General features: G+C 41.1%; 1 protein-coding gene across 1 annotated transcript; it reads left to right on the top strand.

Annotated features, from left to right (window-relative positions):
* Positions 1-2,182: 2,182 nt before the first annotated feature.
* On the top strand, positions 2,183-2,803 carry LOC308426020 (uncharacterized protein; the record flags this gene model as incomplete). The annotated part of the gene is made up of 1 exon (XM_080923727.1): positions 2,183-2,803. One exon carries the CDS (start codon positions 2,183-2,185, stop codon positions 2,801-2,803), a length of 621 nt encoding a protein of 206 aa, XP_080779853.1.
* Between the last annotated feature and the right edge of the window lie 18,496 nt (positions 2,804-21,299).

Below are 21,299 nucleotides of genomic sequence, written 5' to 3'. Positions count from 1 at the left end.
ACATGTGTTGTTGGGCTGCTTGCTGTCACCCAGTGGGGAACTACCACCCTCTTCAGGGTTTCATCATTACACCTGTGCTTGTACTGAGCCAGGACTATATCTGTCAGACAATTGGTGATGCTTTTATTTTACACTATTTTGATTCTTTGAGATGGGGTCTCATGTATCCCAGGCTAGACTTTTTTTTAGCCAAGTCTGGCCTTGAACTACTGAATTTTCTACCTCTGCTTTCTAAGTGCTAACATTGGAATATGCCACTGTACTTTGTCTAAGAATTAATTTTTGCAAGCACCCGTTTAAACTATAAAACACATAAGCAGTAAATTACATGTCAATTACTGTGGCATTCTGAAATGAGCAAATGTTTCATGTGACTTTATTGACCAAGTTCATAATATTACCATCTCAGGCATGCCTTGGACATTTTAAAGAATCATATGTGATAGAGTGACTGTGTTCCAGTAAATACCTACTTTGTTAATATCATAAATATTTGTGGTCATTAAGTGTGAGTCTTACCATCAATCTATTTGGAGAAAAGTTTGGGTTGCTGTCACATGAACGGAGAAAATAACTGGTATATAACATTTATATTGTGGTAGGCAGATTGAAATATTAACTCTTAATATTTTTCACGGATTTATATGCAAGTATGTAGAAGCCAAGACAAATTGGGAGATAATTAGATGACAGATAAAATATTTATATTTTAATGAAAAGAATTATTATCCAAAAGATGGAAAAGATACTGTCCTATATTGGTTTTTCTTCCTTTGCATCAAGAAGGCTGGTTGTCTCCAAAGAATAAATGATCATGGCATTAGGTTGGATCAGATCAAGTCAGCATGCTAAGGTTATGTACATGTACTAGCTTTAACTTGACAATGACTTCCTTGCAATACATTTTTCACACCTCCAAAAGGCCCATCTTCTGTTTTTGTAAGCACTTGGCCTATGTTCAAAATAACCATGGGAGAATGACAAAAGGACTACCTAGACTCAGACTCTCAGGAAGCTTTCTTTATGAATGATTATTTCAAGATGAAGAAGAGAAATACAGAAAATTTGGATAGGATCACTATCAACGTCGGTGCAATGTCTGGTTACCATATATCCCATCTTATGCCCAGCACCTTGCATTTCCATAGCTTTCATGTATACGTAGAATATTTATACATGATATCAGACTGCAATGAAGATCTCAACAGTAGAAATAATATGCAGTTTTTCTTCTATCCTAACGCAATGAAGTTAGACAGCACCGCCAGAAAATTCCTCAAGACCTGAATGGAGAAATAGGGACCTGAGACAGCCAAGAACATGAGTACAATGTGCACAAAAAGGTTCCTTTATATTATTGAAGTTCATTTTTAATAATGCAAATTTATTATATAATACAGTATCAGTACAAACAATACAATATAATAATACAATAATACAGAGTTATAAGTTTGCAGTTGAGCAAAGAAGACTGCTTCACAGCCAAGGATATTTGTGGTTGTCTAAACCACAACAATGTTACTTGTCTTCAGAAAAACTGAGGTATGTGAACATCATTTACCCTAACTATTCTCTAGAAACTGAGGAAAGTCATGAGTTTTCCTGTCTTCCTTCCTGTATTCGTGGCCATTCCAAGTTCCCTTCTTGAGAAATAACAGCATGGGATGGTCCTCATGCCCCTGTCACAAATTCGTTATCTCCACATAATCTTAATTCAAACTTTCTTCTAGTACTTTAACAGTTTATTTTTCAAAGTGACTTTAGGTAAAAGTTTCATAGACCTACTGCAGGTTAGTATGAGGCTTCATGGTGACACATGGGATGTTGAATTTACTTTGCTATGTCATCTCATGATTATATCAGTCAGATGATTCAGAATAGGAACCTTTGAAATTTGATGATACACATAAGGAAACAAGAGTTGACTCAAGGGAAAAGACTGGATTTGATAAACCCTGACCCTGAGAAAGAAAACAATGCATTCCATCTCACATTAACATAGAGTCTTCGATAATTAGCTAATTTACTAACTATTTGTCTATTAAGAGAAACAAAAACAAGGAAATGACCCTTACCCTGGTAACAACATGAGGGTATAAAAGAGAGCAGAAAATAAGGAGACTCACATATTTGAGAAACTCACTCTCTTGGAAATCAACTCAGAACCTCCACCTCTGCTATCATGGTCAACTCTTGCTGTGGCTCTGTCTGCTCTGAGCAGGGCTGTGATCAAAGTCCCTGCCAGGAGAGCTGCTGCCAGCCCAGCTGCTGCCAGACTACCTGCTGCCGCCCCAGCTGCTGTGTGTCCAGCTGCTGCAGACCCAGCTGCCAGACCACCTGCTGCCGCCCCAGCTGCTGTGTGTCCAGCTGCTGCAGGCCCAGCTGCCAGACCACCTGCTGCCGCCCAGTCTGCTGCCAGACCACTTGCCGTCCCAGCTGTGGAGGATCCAGCTGCTGCCGACCAGTGTGCTGTCAGACTACCTGCCGCCCTAGCTGTGGAGTGTCCAGCTGCTGCCGCCCAGTGTGTTGTCAGACCACTTGCCGCCCCAGCTGTGGAGGATCCAGCTGCTGCCGCCCAGTGTGCTGTCAGACTACCTGCCGTCCTAGCTGTGGAGTGTCCAGCAGCTGCTCCCCAGTGTGTTGTCAGACCACTTGCCGTCCCAGCTGTGGTGTGTCTACTTGCTGCCGCCCAGTCTGCTGCCAGACTACCTGCCGCCCCAGCTGCGGAGTGTCCAGCTGTTGCCGTCCAGTCTGCTGCCAGACCACTTGCTGCCGTACAACTTGCTGTGGCCCCTCTTGCTGAATTTCTTTTCAAACTACCAACCCTGAAGCAGCCATAATGATCTAACCTTCTCATCCATGTTAACTTTTCCATGTATTAAATGGGTTCTTCTTTTGTTGTTCTGCCACCAATAAGAAACTGGCAGAAGAAAGTGCTACATTAAGTACCACTCATAGTTCCCAAGGACCTCAGCTCTACATACCTGTCAGCTACATGGTGCAGCTGATCACAGTCCCCAAGTCTCCACTGTCATCCTTTCCTTGGCCTTCACCATTCTATCTTAACTTCCTTCAATAAATGTTGCCTTATATCAGAAGCATATATAAGTATATACCTTTCTTTCTTTATTTCAAGAGAGTTTATTTTCTAACACTATTCCTTCCAAGGGAAAAAGATGTTTGGGTCACTGTGACCAGGGAGGAAATTAGTTTTGCTACTATGTTAGAGGTATGCATACTCCCACGTTTATTGCAGGATTATTCACAATGGCTGGGAAGCAGAACGAGCCTGTGTCTATCAACTGATGCATGGTCAATAAAACTCCTTATACATAATGGAATGCTGTTTACCCATAAAATGGGTGGGGTCTTGTAATTTGTGACAACATAGAATTGGAAGTTGTTATGAAGTACAATCAGCCAGATACAGAAAGAAAATACACAGGGTATTGCTCAAAGGTGGTATCTAAAAGAGACAATCATCTCATAGACACTGAGGGTAGAAAAGTGACTCTGAGAGGCCGAGGCATATAGGGACAAAGAAGAATGTCTGGTTAACACGCTATAAAACGAGATAGAAGAGTTCTAGGGCTGGAGAGATGGCTCAGTGGTTAAGAGATCTGGTTACTCTTTAGATGATCTCAGTTCAATTCCAAGCACCCACAAGCAGCTCACAGCAGGAGATCCAACACCTCGTGCAACCTCCATAGGCACCAGGCAAGCACATAATATACTGAGAAACATGCAGGCAAAACACCACATACATTAAACAAACAAACAAACAAGTAAGTAAATAGAACTTTTAAAATTAAATAGTTCTAGTGTTCAATTGCTTAGGGAAGTTGCTACAAATGGTTACTATTTTACATTTCAAAGATACCTACAGCAAAGGATATGGGATGACTTCACCAGCAGGAAATAATATGTATTTGAAGATGTAAATATATGAACTCAGATTTAAACAGTGTATCATGCATACACAGATAAAACATCACTTAATACCCCATAAACAGTTACGATTTTATATATCAATTCAAAACAGAAAAGAAAACTGATTTTGCACATATAATCTGTCATCGGTAGTCGTTATTTGAAAAAGTAGAGCTTTGCTCTGTAGAGTGAGTCTGCCTATTTGTCATGCTATCGCTGGGAGGAAGCATGGTAACATGCATTGGTGGGAATTCCATTCCTCAAGTCCCCAATCTCCAGACTGCACCTAGAGCCGCCTTCTTCCTTGTCACTCAGAAGTCATTCATGACAGAGTGACAGGTCCTCTTGGAAAACCGTGTTTTTTCATTCTACAACAGGACTTATTTCACTTCCATTAATTAAGTCTCTCTCAGTATCTTCTCAGATTGTCTTCCCAGCCTCCATGTGTCCTGTAGCATAAACTTTGCTTGGGGACCCAGACTGAGCCATGGGTGAGCCATATAGTGACATTCAGTTGCAAATTGTTGGGGCAGAAAAAAGCTGCTGATTTAAACTTACATGGTGCATACAAGGGAGAGATAGGAGTTAATTAAGAAACATCAAGTTTGAAAGCAAATGTCTATAATTATCTAATTTCATAACTATAACATATTTGTTGTCTCTTGACAGGGGTAAAAGAGTCTCTCAAATCCAGAAAACTTTCTCTTTTGAACACCCAGGACAAACCTCCACCTTCCACCATCATAGTCTGCTCCTGTCGTGGCTCTGACTGCTCTGAGCAAGGCTATGGCCAAAGCTGACAGGAGAGCAGCTGCCAAACCACCTGCTGCCATACCAGACCACCTGCTACAGGACCATTTGCTGCCAGCTTAGCTGCTATGTATCCAGGTGCTGTCACTGTCACTGCAGATGCTGTGTGACCAGTGGCTGCAGGTCCAGCTGTTGGGTGTCCATTCACTGCTGCCTCAGATGTTGCCATCCCAACTACTACCACTCCAGCTGCTGTGTGTCCAGCTGTTGCTGCCCCAGATGCTGTGTCCAGCTGCTGTAAATCTAGCTGCTGCTGTCCTATCCCTTGTCAGACCACCTGTTGTCACTCAGTTTCCTGTCGATTATCTTGTTGAATTTCATTCCTGACCACTACTCTCAGGACAACCAATCAGACTTTTTCATTTCCTTAGTCTACCATAATTGGCCTTGTTATGACCTGTTACTTGCTATTGTGCACATTCACCCATTGGTCATGACACCAAGCAACTACTTAAAACCAGTGTTTTAAGCCAATGCCACATGGAACCATCATGCCTATGGCCATGACATTCTGTCAGATGACTTGATGTGTCACACTAGTTTACTGGGCAGACTCCTGCTATTGCATATAACTTGCTTTTTTATGGAATTCTTCATGATAGGCTATGTCCCTGTAAATGCTTTATTGGTTGCATAAACATTTGTAAACTTTGTTTTTAGTATTTAGTTTTTATTTTGAAAAATATTTTCATTTCTATGATCTAAATAAAGAAAATAAAAATTGTATATGTCAATCAAATTCTATAGAAAAGAAAATTGCCAAATCATTAGCTGTTTTTTTTTTTCTCCAAATCAGCTTCCCCAGTTTACTTTCAAGCTTATTTTAAAAAAAACTATAGTAACTTTGTTCTCACTGGTTTTTGAATATGGACTGACCAAACATCTTGGGCTGTGGCAAGATTTATATTGCCTAAGGCCAGTTCCTATCCTCTTTAGATAATCCACTGTGCAATCTGGGTTCTGAACTTGGTATGAAGATATATACCAGGTAGACTAAGGCAGTAATATTGATGTGAAAAGCATTCTATGAAAGAAGTGTAATATACACATGTTGATTCAAAGAAATAAAATCACTCAAGTCTAAAATGTTTACAAGTTTACAAATGCATGAGCCACAAAAAATCAAAACAAATGTAATGAGGGCTAGATGCTCATAATCTCATGAATGGAACTAGTCACATTATGTCACTTTCAAAGAGGAAGGATGGGAAGTTCTGGCATTTGTGAAAGCATGAAGCAAACCAGGTAACTGCAAGAGTACAGTGAGACAGACATGAAAATACAAATAGTTCATGATCTCATTTACACTTCATTGAAAATAGTCAAACTCCAGAAACAGACAGGGTAAAATGGGGAGATGTAGGAAGTGGGGAGGTGTTCATCAAAGCATATCAAGTTTGAGTTATGTGGGATGATTAAGTTCTGGAAAAGCAACAATGACTGTAGTTACTAGAATTTGCATCACAAGATTCAAGTTGGATAGAGCAGTAGATCCCAAACATTCTCAGCACAAGATGGTAATAATTCATGAGATGTGGTAAAAATATCAACTAGTTTGTTGTTATGATGATTTTACCATGTATACATATACTAAAATATCATATACACTCTTGATATGTACAATTTTATTTGTTCATCATTCCTTGGAAAGTGCAGAATAAAAACTGTATATAACTGATATACACACTGATGTAACACATAAGCAGGCTGCCATGGTGCTAGGGTGGCTTGAGGGAGGGCTGGTGTGGTCAGTGTCAGAAGGTTTCCTGGAGGAGAGACTATCATACAAGTCATAAACAACAAGCTGTGTAGCGGCAGTCTTGCATAGTGTCTGCATCAAAGCCAGGAACTTCTGAGTGCCATTCCTTCTGTTGACTACAGCAGGTCTGTATGGTTCCAGTTTTCTACTCTTATCAGACTCAGTGGAGGCATTACAAGGACACTTCTCGGTCAATATACACAAGCCTGAGCCTGCTTTCATAAACCTGACTGTGAGTTACTAGGCTCTGATAGGTGGTTCTATCTCCATTCTTGCTCAAACCTGTTAAATGTTAAAGACTGTGGTCAGCGGCTCATTTCACTTTCATAAAAGTAATTGAATTCTAAGAGTCGTATACATTCCTGGGAAATGTATGTTGGGACAATATTCCATGACTTGGCCTGTATGCTACCTTATAATCAAGAACAATTACATGTCCACCACCCCTCTTGGGATGTATTTGTGTGTGGGTGTTAATATAAAAAAATATCATGTGTACCTTAAAGTACATAGAGCAGCTGTGTGAGAGTAACCAAGACTGGATGGCAAATACAAAGAGCTAATAGATACAAGAAAGGAAGTTATTATATTATAAATTAAGATATTAATTAAATGTATATTAAGAAAATGTATATCAAGAAGAAAGCTAAAACCATGAAGAATGATAATAGTCAGGGCTGTGATTGTAGGGCTGGTGACAATGTGTCTAATTCAGATGGTTTGTATGTGTGAAGATTATTTAAAATGATGGCATCTTTGGAGGACCATGTGGCAACAGTCATAAAAACGAAAAGGCAAACCTGTAGCCAACTAGTTAGGTGTAATATGTATGCCTTCAGTCTTTGCACTCAAAAGGCTAAAGCAGAAAGACCAAAGTTTAAGGCTAGACTAGACCACAGGAACAGACTGTCTTCAAATCAATCAACCAGCCAGCCAGCCAACTAGCCAGCCAGCCAGTCAGCCAGACAGCCAAGTCAGCCATCCATCCATCTATCCAGCCAGCCAACCAACCAACCAGCAAACCAACCAACCAACCAACCAACCAACCAACCAACCAACCAACCACCTTTCCTCTTCTGCTTGTTTGCCTTTTGGTTTTGTTCATTTGTTGTTTTTGCTTTTGTTTTCAGGTATAATGTTTCTGTGTCTCAACCTGATGCTCTTGCTTCACCCTCTGCAGGGCTGAAATGACAGGAACACATAGCCCATGCTTGGCTTTGTTTTCCTTTTTGATGTTGATATCTATCATTTTTTCTCTTAAGTCTTCTTTCTCGGTATCCCATTAGTTTTGCTGTGTCATTTTGATTTCCTCAATCAATCAAAGGGTATTCTTAAATAAAAAATTAGAACCAAAGCAAAAAATGAGAACTAAATTTTCTTCTTGACTTGGTCTATGGCCAAGGTAGTGCTCACTTCTGCAATCTTTAACCCCACCTCCCCATTTCCTTATCATTCATTTCTGATTCATTGAGGTAAGCACAAAGACTTGGTATGCTTTGTATGCTTCTTCTCCTTTGCTCTGTCTTTTTTGTTGCATTTGAGGGTTTTTTTTTCTTTTGTTCTGTGATATTTTCTTTGGAGATTTTGATAGGTGTTCACCCATCCCCCATTTAGAGAACAGCTGGAGAATTTGGGACTTCAGACCTACTGTGAAGCTAAGACCATTCCATAAAGCAGTGGGGGTTGGGTAGTTTTGTCTGCTAGGTGTGCATCAAGTTAGGGAAATAAACACTGCTCCTAAACCTCCTTGAAATTGCCTCTTTGATCCCCATGGTCCTCGAGGACTCTTGTATTTAGGAGCTAGTCCCTTTGATGGGAGTTGTAAAAGTTTAAGTGCTTGGTGTGTGGTCAAACTCCTTTCAGGGAGAGGCTGGAGATTGGTTTCGTGGGGGTAGGGACCAGGCCCATAAGTCCTACTAATTATATGTACTGCTGGTTCCCACATGGAAGCTAGTTAAAGGCTTGACTCTGGGGCATCAGCTCTGAGAGTATACAGTCAACCCCTCCATGGGGAAGCTGTGTTGAGGGTGGGGTGTCAGTGGATTGCAGCCACAAGTGCTTACCTGTATATTTAAAGCCATCTTGTTGTCCTAGAAAACTGATAAATATCAACTCAGCCCTTCCTAGGGTTAGATGACTTAAGAACTAGTCCCTATGTGAGAGCTATTAATATTGAGAAATTCAACTGGTGGACCCACTCCTGGGGTCTGCTAGGGATGGGGATGCTTGCACAATCTCCATACAATATTGTGCCAATCAACAAAATTCCAGTATGGATAAGGAGGGGCTCTTGAACCCCCTCACTCCTAGGTGAGGAGCTATGGTAGCTGAGGGACAGCTAGCTTTTTGAAGTATGTGTCTTCTGGTAGATCAACCATGTTCCAATGGACAGAGCTTCACACTCACAAGTATATGGGTAGTACAAATGAACTCAGTGAAATTAGGATGGTTGAGGTGGATCTGGAGCAGTTATGGGTTGAGTGGGAGATGAATATAATCACAATACATTGTTCACATGTACACATTCTTAAAGCATCATTAAAGATATTGTATTAAAAATGTTTCCCTGAGGTCTGCCTAAGTGTCCCTTTGCATTCCGAATCAATTCACTCCCTTTGTGCTTCTTACTCATATTTTCATCTTCAAATTGTATAGTTGCTACACTTCTGTGCTCTACTTTGGCATCTTATTCTGGGGTGTAGAAACTCTAGTTATGCACTGGGATATCACAAGAAAAAAATAGACACAGTTTGTAACCACTTCCTCAGATTCTCTTCCTCAGCACTCCTGATTGAGACTCCACCTTGTACTCCTCTGGTTTGCAGAATCCCCTCCCCCTCCTGACATATACAGGTGTTGCTTTCCAGTCTATCAGCAGGCTCAAGATGGGTATAACTTAGGAGAATGCTCTCTCCTGAAATGCACCAGTGGAGATCAGAATTTTATGGTAAGAGTAAGATTGAAAATATTTACGAAACAGTAATTTAAGATTATCAACTAATCAGAGCCGACATCAGACTTAAATATGGAACTCACTCAGCCTTGAAACTCCCTGTGGTGTTCTTAACTGTTCTTCACTGGGGTACAGAGATGTGTTGCTGAAGATGACTGATAGAGAATTTGAGTCAGTGGCTGATTACCTAGCAAACCTCTTTAGCATCTCAACTGGTATTTCTGAACTGTTACTGATGGCTGACCACCAGGCTGGCCTGGAATGCCCAAACCCAGAGCACTATAAGGTTATGGCAAAGATGTGGTTACATAGTAAGACATGATTACATTTTCTTTAAAATTTTCTGGTTTATAAAGAAGAGAGTCATTTTGTAAAAAAAAACTGAGAAAAAAGCAATCAGATGAAAGTTAAGCTTCTTTAATACAACAAAATGAATCAATAGTTTCATTATAAGAAACTATTATTAAATTATAATATTTTATAATTTATATAAATTTATATACAATATATAATTTAATATATCATATATTAAATTTAATACATATATTTACCTTGTATATACTTGTACATAATTATGAATGTATGTGTATAATATAAATAGATAAAAATAATTTAAATGTATACTATATAATATAAAAATTATAATTTATAATAATATACAAATAGTTTCTTATAAGTAACTATTATTAGTTGCTTTATAATTAGTAATACCTATATCAATCTCTTCCTATACATGTTCTAGTACATTTTCTATTTTATAAAAATATAAATATAATTCATTTCAATGTTGATGTAAATGTTCTTAGTAATATAAGCTTTGTTACTGATTCCAATGTTGATTCCAATGTTTACTCCAGAAAAAAAGTTACTTTTAAAAATTTCATGTGTGTATACAATGTATGGTCAATAACAAAAATAAAGGGTGCTTTCAGCAGTGTCTAAAAGGGGATTGAGGACATGGAGATGTCCAGATTCAAGTCATACATTCATTTGGAAATCTTCACCTCCACCTCAGATACCATGGTCAGCTTCTGTTGTGGCTCTGTCTGTTCTGAGCAGGGATGTGGCCAAGGATGCTGCCAGCCCACCTGCTGCTGTTCCAGCTGCTGGCACTCCTTCTGTGGTAGTTCTAGGCTATTGTAGATTTAGCTGCTGCAGATCCAGTTGTTGCATTTCTAGTTGCATCCACCCCATCTGTTGCATTTCTAGTTACTTCAGCCCTTCCTGTTGCCAACCCACATGCTGCTACACCTACTGCTCCCATTCCAGCTGCTGTGTGTCCAGCTGCTTCAGCCTTTCCTGTTGCTGCCCCACCTGCTGTGTTTCCAGCTACTGCAGACCTAATTGCTGTAGGACTACTTGCTGCTGCACCAGCTGCAATGGTGGTTCTTGTTGCTAAGTGTCTTTGCAAGGATAAGTTTTCTTTCTGTCTTTCAGTCTATGCATTCATTCAACAGGACATGTGACACATTGACACTTTGAACATATATAGAATCATGGAATGATGTGGAAAAGCCTAGTGTCTGTTACTATTTATTCTCTTTAAAAAGTATGTTGATATTAATACATCAGAATTATAGTCAATTTATTTTTCATGTTGTTTCAGAATTCCTTACTCTGTTTCAAAGTGCAAGCTGTTAAATGTTTTGTTTCTAGATATTTTTCCCTCTCTAATGCTTTTTTACCCGTTGAATTTATTTTCCTGTGGCTTGCTTAATATTTCCCAAATTTAGCCTTCAAGGGCATAAACTGTTCTTATCTCTCATTCTTCTTATTTATTCTTTATTGTTCATATTCATTATGTATAGTGCTAGGTTTCACAAAGATAATCTCTTTCAAGTATATCCTATATTTCCAGTCTATTTGTCCCATCCCCTATCCTCCTCCAACCTCCTTTCCCTTGGCTCTCATCTTCCACTTTTATGTCAAATATTCCCAATGCATCTATCTATCTATCTATCTATCTATCTATCTATCATCTATCTATCCCAAATTTTTTTCTTAATGTGGCTATTTCCGAGCCAATGGCATAACTTCATTCTTTTACAGGTATATAAACTCTGTTGTGTTTATATCTGACATTTTCTCTATTCTTGCACCTGGTCAATTGTGCCTGGTCCATTGAACATGGATGCCTGGTCCAATGAACAACTTTGTTACTGTGAATAACACTGCAGTATGTATGGGTATGTGCATCTCCATGGTATGCTATCTTAGCATCCTTTATGCACACACCTGAACTGGATAGTTCAGTCACATGGTGTGTCTGCTTTTAGTGATTGATCTATCTTTTTTGGAGGTTGGTTCTAATTCTTTGAATTACTTTGGCCTCCAAAATCAGAAATATGCATGTCCAAACACTGAAGGTCCTTATCTCCAATTGGTTTTTGATTGATCAATGGCTGGGCAGGTAGACTGAGGTGGGACCTTTAGATTTGCATGGGATAGAAACTGGGAGAGAAGAGAGGGAGAATAGCCATGATTTGGAGGGAGACAGATCAGATTTAGAACTGCAGTAGGAAAATCACCTAAAATGTAGGTAAGAAGGAATGTGGCTCCTGGAAGGGCTGTCTAGAAGTATTTTGGGCAGAAAAGACTAGGGGACTGCCCAGAAGGAGCCAGGGCAACAAAGATAAAATATAGAATTAGACGGCGTTAAGCCAGTAGTACCAGAGAAAAAGTGTGCTAGTCATGGGGAGGATTAGAACTGCCCAGCCTTTGAGCTAGTCAAGGGAGCCAAAGTGGTTAACTAACTGCTGAAACATATCTCCATACTGATTTCCATGGGGGCTGAACCAATCTATGTTCCTCACCAGCAATATTTAAGGCTTGCCTTTCCCTGTGTTTTCACCAGCACTTACTTTTAGTGTACTTTCTGTTCCTTTTGTCCATCTGCCAGTCTTCCTTTCTTTCTCTTTTTTTCTCCTTCCCACTCTTCTCTCTCTTCCCCTCCCATATCACCAGCTTCTTCTTTTTTCCCTTTCTTCCTTTCTTCTCCTCCTTTATTTTGTTCAGGGAGCTCATCCCAAACCTTGTGCACACTAGGCTGTCATTATAGCACTGAACTGTACCTTCCTTCAATCCTATTGTTTTTTAATGATAATCATTCTGGTTGAAGAGTGGAATCTTTGTGTAACATTTTTTACATGTTTATTGACAATTTATACTTGAACTTTTACTCTGTCTTTTTCCCCCATGACACAGAGGAATATGTCATCAGAGGGAGCTTTAGACTTGAAAAATTAAATTGGCTTTTGTAAATAAGATTTTTTTAGTCAAACTAAAATTTAGTCTCAAAGAAAAGGAACTCTTTCATCTGAGAAAGGATTGATATCCCCAAAATATTGATATCCCGATTATGTGATGAACTAAAAATGTATGCCATTGAAGATCTAATCAGAAATGGACAAATGAACTAAACAGACACATTTGAAAGAAGTGCAAATGGCTAACTAAATATGTATTTAAAATACACATTTCTATTCATCAGGGAAATGCAAATAAAAACCATGCCTAGATTCCAAATCCCAGTAAGAATGTCTGCCATGAAGAAAACAAGCAGCAGATGCTGGTGAAGATATGGGGAGAGGAGGGCCCTTTACTGTGGCTGAGAGGGTACATAAGTGGGGCCACTATAGAAGTCAGTATATAGGATTTACCAAGAACCAAAAATAGAAGCCATACAACCCTGTTATATTACTCCAGTACTTGTCTGAAGGAAACTGAATCAGAACACAGAAGAGAGATCTGCATATACATAATTATTGTGAAGTGGTTCTCATTAGCCAATATAATAAAATCAACCAAGATGCCTATCAACAGATAAATGAATAAGAACATGGTATATATACAATGGGTATTATTAAATCAAAAATTTATATATTCAACCTATATATATATATATATATATATATATATATATATATATATATATATATATATGTACAAATACAAATATAGAACCCTGTGCAGGTTTATTATTTCTTTTAAAGATGTTATCAGTGTCCCCTTATTATACTTCAACCATATTAACCATATTAACCCTGCATGATAATTTTTCTATCCCACTCATTCCTGGAGTGGCTACTTTCCTCTCCCCAAATAATCCTCCTCTACATACATGATGCATGTGTGCACATGTGTGTACATATGTATGTGAGTGCACATGTATATGCATGTGCATGTGTGTGAATATGCTCCTGTGCTTGTGCATGTGCCCACGAGCCTGTGTGTGTAGGTGTAACATGCATAGAACTATACTCTAAACTTAGCATATGCCAAGCAAGCATCTTATACCAATGAGACACACGCAGCCCAGATGCTAGTCTCTGTATGCGATGGAAAGATATCTATCTTTCTGAATCTGGCATTTGGCTGGAAAAATAGAAATGCTACACAGAAAAAAAAGTGTTGAAATTGTGCTCGGCTCCTGAAAGGAAGAGAACCAAATCCTCAACCACATGGTAAGCCAGTGTGATGGTTGGCCTTGGTTGTCAACTTGATAAACCTTGGGAGACAGAACCTCAGGTGATGAACTGGCTCCAGTGGATTGGTCTGTGGGTATGTTTGTGTGGTGTGTTATTAATTTTTGATTAATGTGAGAAGTCACTGTGGACTCAGCCACCTCTCAGTAGTTGGTTGGTCTTAGGAGATATAAGAAAGGTAGTTGAATGTGAGCCCAGAAGCAAGCCCATGAGTAACATTCTTCTTTGGTTTTTTCTTGAGCTTTTGCTTTGAGACCCTGCCTTTGATGATGGACTGTACCCTGTGATCTAAAATAAACTTTTACCTCTTAATGTTGGTTTGGGCTGTAGAGTTTATCATAGCCACAGAAAGCAAACAGGTCAACCACTCATCTCTGAGGGAGACTGCCTGGCTGTCCTAACATGAGGATAAGCCCATTATTCTTACAATCTTAAATCCAAATGTGTGGATCAGGTGTGACCATGACTCCTCTTGCATGTCTATTTTGTCACTCCCCATAGCTCAGAGTGTCATCAGCCAGGGTCCTGGATGGAAACTACTATTTGAGATTAGGCTAATCTGGAGACCCATAAAGAAGGAACTGTCACAAGCCAAAGCCTGAGGATGCTCTGCTTCAGTGTCTAGGTGGGAAATGGACACAAGAGATAGCCATGTAAAGAGAAGATCAGATGTGGGCATAATAAGAAATTTAGGCAGCTGAGCAGTTGGTGGTTGGCAACATAGATAAAAAATTTAAGCAGGAAACTGAGATTTGGGTGGGGAAAACTAAACAGAAATGTTGGAAATAGTTCTGATCTCCATAGAGTCCTGGGTAGCCATTCATCAGGGCTGCTTGAAGACCATTCTTTCTCTAAAACACAAGAGCTTCTGTGGATATTCGACTGGCTACTGTAATGTGGTCTTCAGGGTCTTTGCCCCACAACAACTGGGAGAGTTTTTCTCAATCCTACAACAAAAGAAAAAGGACACATCTTTCCTTGGAATGGTGTCATGAGAGCTACATTCTTTAGAGCCAGTACACAATGCAGGCTCAGGAGACCAGACAAGTCTACTAAAGAGGTCAAATTAGCAACCCAGGTCATTACTCTGGCCATATAAATCTAGCAATAAGAACCATGATTGGAGTAGAAATAAGTCAAGCACCAGAAAGCCTTGTAGGAACACTGTGATTCAATTAGGCTTGTTGAGTGCCAGGGGTGGGGGTGGGGATGGGGGTGGGGGGAGGGAATCTCAAAGTCACTGCATCTCCACCTGGTTCTTGAATCTTCTCTAGCAACACCACCTCATCCTTTAGTCCCTCCACTGACTACCACAAGGCAATCCATTATACAAGCCAACCTCACAGGGTGAGTCACATGCTGTTTTCTGAGTTGCCCACTTACCCTCTATCTACATCCCACAGTCCTTTGGGGTAGGTCCATCACACAGAGTGTCTCATGCTTCATGCCATTGATCTTCTTCTTCGTGGAGCCCAGTTTCCTAAGTTTTTTCCATTTGTTGCACATTAGTCATGTTGTTATCACACTTACTGTAATCTCCACAGAGCACATTCGTTTCTGTTGTTCTGATCTGTAGAATTAAGCACATTTTTTGGGTAAGGTTTGGTTGCTCAGAGAAGAGAATTATGTCTTCTGCATAGAAAGTACCACACTTCCATGAATGCATGAATGCCTGTGTACAGGAGCTTTGATGTTTCAGGGTTTAATGTCTGAAGATGGTTGGCAGTGTGAACTAACCCTGAACTTAGTATAGTGTGAAATACAGAGAATTTGTTATTATAAGACATACCAATGTCTTTTAAAGGCACAGTGGTTACTTTTATACCAATAAGTCCCAGCCCTTCTTTTCTTCTATGGTTCTTTCTATGTAGCTCCAGTTAGCCACAAGTTGATGATGTAGCTTAGGTTGCCCTCTCGCTCATGGATCTCTATCAGCCTTCTAAGTGCTGAGAGAATAGTGTGACTCTGTTTCTTCTCTTAAGTTCAAGGGTAACATGCTAATTTGATCTACATATCAGGCCTGGTGAAAATCTGATGAGGTTGGGTACAATCTCAGGGATTACAGGTTATGTTTAAAATTCTCTTCCAAGAAATTTAGATGCATTTACTCTTCCCAATATTGCTCACCTTGATGGTAGTGACCTGGTTATCTAGTTAGTCAGTTAGTTTGTTTTGGAATTTGACATTACCTCTGAGAAGATATTAATCCCTGTTTGAGTTTTCTCTCATTTGAGCAAGAGTAAAGCATTTGGAGGCACCTCTCTCCTCCCCGCGCCGCTACTCTTTCCTGAATTCACGATTTCCAGACATTCAGAAGAATCAGAATGGGAAGACTGATGCCAGACTGGAGTTGTCCATGAGCCATGAGCATCCTCAGAGAGGTCAGCCTAACGTGGGCATTGATGTCCAGAATGCCCTAAAGTGAAAGGTGGCATGAATCTGGAAGATCATGACATAAAACCAGGGTCTTGTTCCTCATGTCCTCTTGACTCCAGAGACGGAGGAGCATTAGGGTCTGTCAAGAGTCCTGTTTTCCAGAGAGGCAGCAGCTAAAAGTTGAGTTAGGCATATTTTTTTCAGTCTTCAAACTTATACTATGTTTTAAGTTCTTACCAGTAATAAACAGGCAATCAAGACTGTAGCATGATTTTACTCCCCTGGGTAATCAGAAACAATTATACGCAAAAAGAATCACTGTCACACCAGGATAGACAGGCTATGCCATGTGAACAGAGGGTGAAATATAAAATATCAAGAGGTAAATTGCCATGTGACAGTGCCCTTCGATGATGTCAAGGCAGAAAGGTAATTCGGAAGTGCTGACAGAGGAATTCTAACACATCAGGAAGAGACACTGTGTTTCCTTCCCAACCTGAAAACGTTACCAGGAAAACCATCTTGTTTAATTTTATAATCATATAATATTTATCAACTCAAACAATAACAAGGAAAGAATGCTGCATGTGAGAACAGCAGCCCTTGGCAGGGTATAAAAGAGATGTAGGCTGGGAGACTCTTACCTCTAAACCTTCCAACCCATCTTTTTGCAAACTTATCTAGAACCTCTACCTCTGATACCATGGTCAGCTCTTGTGGCTCTGTCTGCTCTGTCTGCTCTGAGGAGGGCTGTGGCCAAGGCTGCTGCCAGACCACCTGTTGCAAGCCCACCTGTTGTCGCCCCAGCTGTTGTGTGTCCAGCTGCTGCAAGCCCCAATGCTGCCAGTCTGGGTGCTGCCAGCCCACCTGCTGCCGCCCCAGCTGCTGCATCTCCAGTTACTGTCACCCCAGCTGTTGCAGGCCTTCCTGCTGCAGGCCCAGCTGCTGTGGGTCCAGCTGCTGCCACCCCTGTTCTAGTGGCTCCAGCTGTTGTGGGTCTAGCTGCTACAGGCCCAGCTGCTGCATTTCTAGCTGCTGCCGTCCCTCCTGTTGTGTGTCCAACTGCTGCCAGAGTACCTGCTATCGCCCAGCTTGCCCTAGTTGTTCTTGTTGCTGAGGGCGCTCACTGAGTCTTCTGTTCTTTCCCAACTAACATTTTGTATATAGAGCACCTGTGAGCTGATTCCCAATACACCAGATGTAAACCCTTAATTCCAGTCGACTAATATGCTGTTTTTGCCTAAAAAAAAAAAACCTTATCTCTCACTCATACTCTCTCTTTGGTATATAAACAAAACTTTGAATTTCCTTTTGATTCCTTAAAACTGTTATGTGACCCCAAGAAAATACTTGTTATTTGCTCTGTTTCCTAAAATGGAGTTATTCCTACAACTGAAATAAATATGGGTTTGCAACTATAGAAATATAAAGGCATTTGTTCTTTTCTCCCTTTCTGTCATCATGTACCAGCTTTTCTGTAGGCTATCTCTAAAAATAAAAAGACCACAGGAGGCAGTGGCGTGCCAGCTCCTCACCTGTAGAAATCTCCATTTGAAAGCGCAAGTATGGATACTTAGATCCATTACCTGGGTGCCTTCTGCAGAGAGTCCCTTACACAGGCCAGGCTTTAAGCAGCAGAGCTCAATCCTCCTGCTCCTGCGTGTACTTAAAGGGACATCAGTGGGCATCCTGCTGAAGCTGGCTGTATTGGATGTGCTCCCACAACAAGAAGTGTGTGCTCTGTTGTGTTGAGTAAAAGAACCTTAAACAGGAACTCGTGGAGGGAACATTAACAAGAAAAGGGTCTCCAAAGAAATTTCCAGGAAACAGTACAATAGTAGAAGCACAGGTGCCTTCTATAAATGTCAACCCATCTGACATCATTTGACAGGATGGTTCTAGAATGCAAGCAGGACTACAGTGCTCCCTTTTTTAGAGGCAAAGTCTGGCCCTTTCTTTGCACAGCTACTCAGTCATCACCATCTGGGGCATAAGAGGAGAGGTGCAGACATGTGTGGTGAAAGTAGCATATATACATGAAAAAAGAATTACCCCTAAGAACACAGCACATGGCAAATGAGCAGTGTGAGCCACCTGCATTGTGTGCTCACACTTGTTTAGGGATGAGGACCATTAAGATAAAGGATAGAATGTCCTTGAGCAGAACTTCCTATACCCAGCTCTATACCTGTCTTCTAGTTACTCCAATCCATTAGTCAGAATCAGAAGAGAAAGTTATGGTAGGTGTATCAGATGCCTGTGTTGGGAAGCCACTTAGGTCATATCCCAAGAGTTCTGAGCCAGTGGTTACAATATTTTATTTAACTCCGGATGTTATTCTTGGACATTTTCACTTAGCACTTCAATTAAAATTGCCAGTACTGCTCCTTGGGTATTGTTGCTAAAATATGCTCCTCGGTTGACCAGGGTCCCTACTTCACCATGGTAGTGCAATCATTCTCTGTGAGTCAGCACTCAGAATCTCCGTGTTCTTGTAGGCCATGTTGTGACAAAGGGCAAGAGATTCAAGAGAACCTGAGGTTAAAACAATGAATTTATGGTTCTCTCTTGTCTCCTCTTACCTTGATATCTTTAGGGTTCTAATTTGCTTCCCATATTAGGTACTGTCAATCTTACTTACACCAAGACTGCTTTTAGCTTTTTATTTATTCTTTGTGAGTTTCACATCATGTACCCCAGTCCTGCTCCTCTCCCCAGCCCCTCACATCCATCCTTCACTCTTGCAACTTTCCCCACAAAATAAAACACACACACACACACACACACACACACACACACACACACACACACACACATTTACTATATCCCTTCGTCCATCAATCTTCACTTGCAAATGTTCAGTGCAATGTGTCTACCGTCTGGCTTGAAGTCTCTGGCTTCTGTGACAACATCAGTACTGAACCCTCACTGAGTCTCCTCCTGGTTATCCTGTTGTAGTCCTGTGTCACAGAGATCCTGAGGCTTTGGATCAGCAGGACTGGCCCTTTCTTATATCCCAACCTACCCTTAACAGATGGTATAGATTTTGGAGTGGAGTAACTCAGAGCCTGGGATCTTGGTCTGGGTGGTAGCTGGACTGGTCATTGCACCTGCTCTCGATTATCCTCACCACTAGGTCAAGCTCTCTAGCACTGTCCAGTCTAGGCCATCTAATGCCACCACTGGAAGATGGTAGTGTCAGCTCTTCTGCTCATGGAGCTGGCTCACCTGCATGTTTCCAGAGTTAAGGAATGTGGTTCACTCTCCCAAGTGCTTTAGCCTATGAAGGCATTCCCTTGGGGATGGCTCCCCTGAGTCTTTGCTATGAGGGCCGGCTCCACTGTGTTGCCTAGGTGAAGTGCAGGGCTCACTCTCTAGCGTGCTACAGCCACTGAGGGGCAGGGATAGCGTTCCTGCTTTCCTGCCCTTGGGGCCAACTCCCCTACTATTGTATGTGGCAAGTGAGGGAGGAGAGGAGAGAGACAGCATCACCCCATCACCTCAAGGCAGTTGAGTGGTGGAGTCATCTCTCTTGCATTTTTGTCCTTGGGGTGGATCACCAGTGCCCCCTCCAATAGGGCCAGCTCCACTGTGTTGCCCAGGCAAGGTACACGACCTGCTCTCCTAAGTGCTGCCGCCAGTGAGGAACAGGGTCAGCTCACCCATTCTCATGGCCCCAGGGACAGGTTTCCCAACTGTAAAAGTTGGTAAGGGGTGAGGCAAAGGAAGCCATCACCCTGGCAGCTATGCCATCTCATGGCAGATGAGTGGCAAGGCCAAGTCTCCCTCCCTCACACACTCTGGGACAGTCACCCACACCTCCACTCACACCACCAGGGCCTGTGCTGCTGTGTTTCTCAGGCTAGGGCCATTTCTGCTGTGCAATCTAGGTGAGGTGCAGGGTGAGAAGGATTGAGAGAGAGGTGTGATCACAGTATATTATATGTGAAGTATCATGAAGAAAACCATTATTCCATTAACACATGCTAATAAAACGTAAATGCATGCACATGCATCTATACTAATATGTACCTATCTCTAGAACCTACAGTAGCAGAAATTCCAAAATTGGGTGCCTTTGTCTTATAATCAGAAACACCAGGTTCTTCTTCAAAACCCACAGATTGCTGGGAGTTACACTCCTGTTCTAGTGCCATTCCTGTCTGGTTACCCATCCCATAGTTATACCCATATTAATCCTCAGAGCTAAATGGTTCTACCTGGATTCTTTCGTGATCATATTATTCCCATTCCTTCTATAGAGCTATATTATGCAGCAATACTTCCTATAAAAACAAGGATGTTAAGGAATTGTCTCTACTCTGAATTTCTCCACAAAGCTGGTGACCCCTTAATTGCTCCATCCTAATCACTCAGTAAACAGAGCATGTCTTAGGTCAGACAGAAGCAAACTGAGTTTGTTGAGTTTATGGACCACTCTCAACAACCTTTGGTTCTTCTTTTACTTGGTGTTCTTTGTGCTAGTCACTTGTCATTCCATGACTTCAAAACTTAGCAGTGAAAACACTGCACACTATTAACCAACGGTGTCTGAGGGTTAAAACAGCCCTGATGCATTGCTGGTTTCCTAGTACTTCATAGGCTTCAGGAAGATGTTGATTGACATTAGGGTCTTCTCTATGGAGTCAGTCTGAAAGAATTCAATCTAAGCTCACTTCTGTGATAGCTGAGAATGCTTTCTTCCTTCCCACCATTGGGATGAGAGTTTCAGCACCTCTGTGGGTATTATATGAAGGTTTTCTCTAGCGTTTTGTCACATGAATAGCTCCCTTGTTAGGCATGAGTTTGTTAAAGCCAGTGATGGAGGAAGAAACGGCAGGAGAGAGTTTGCCAGCAAGAGGAAGTAATTTTCAAACATGAGGGGAATTTTCTTGATTACATTCAGGTGGATGAACCCAACTCACTTGGTACTACTCCTGGGTCTGCGGTCCTGGGTTCTGTAAGACAACAGGCTGAGCAAGTCCTA

The sequence above is a fragment of the Micromys minutus genome, assembly GCF_963924665.1.
Source record: "Micromys minutus genome assembly, chromosome: 10".
Classification (NCBI taxonomy): domain Eukaryota; kingdom Metazoa; phylum Chordata; class Mammalia; order Rodentia; family Muridae; genus Micromys; species Micromys minutus.
The sequence above is the reverse complement of the archived record's forward strand: the minus strand, read 5'-3'. Positions and strand labels throughout refer to the sequence as shown.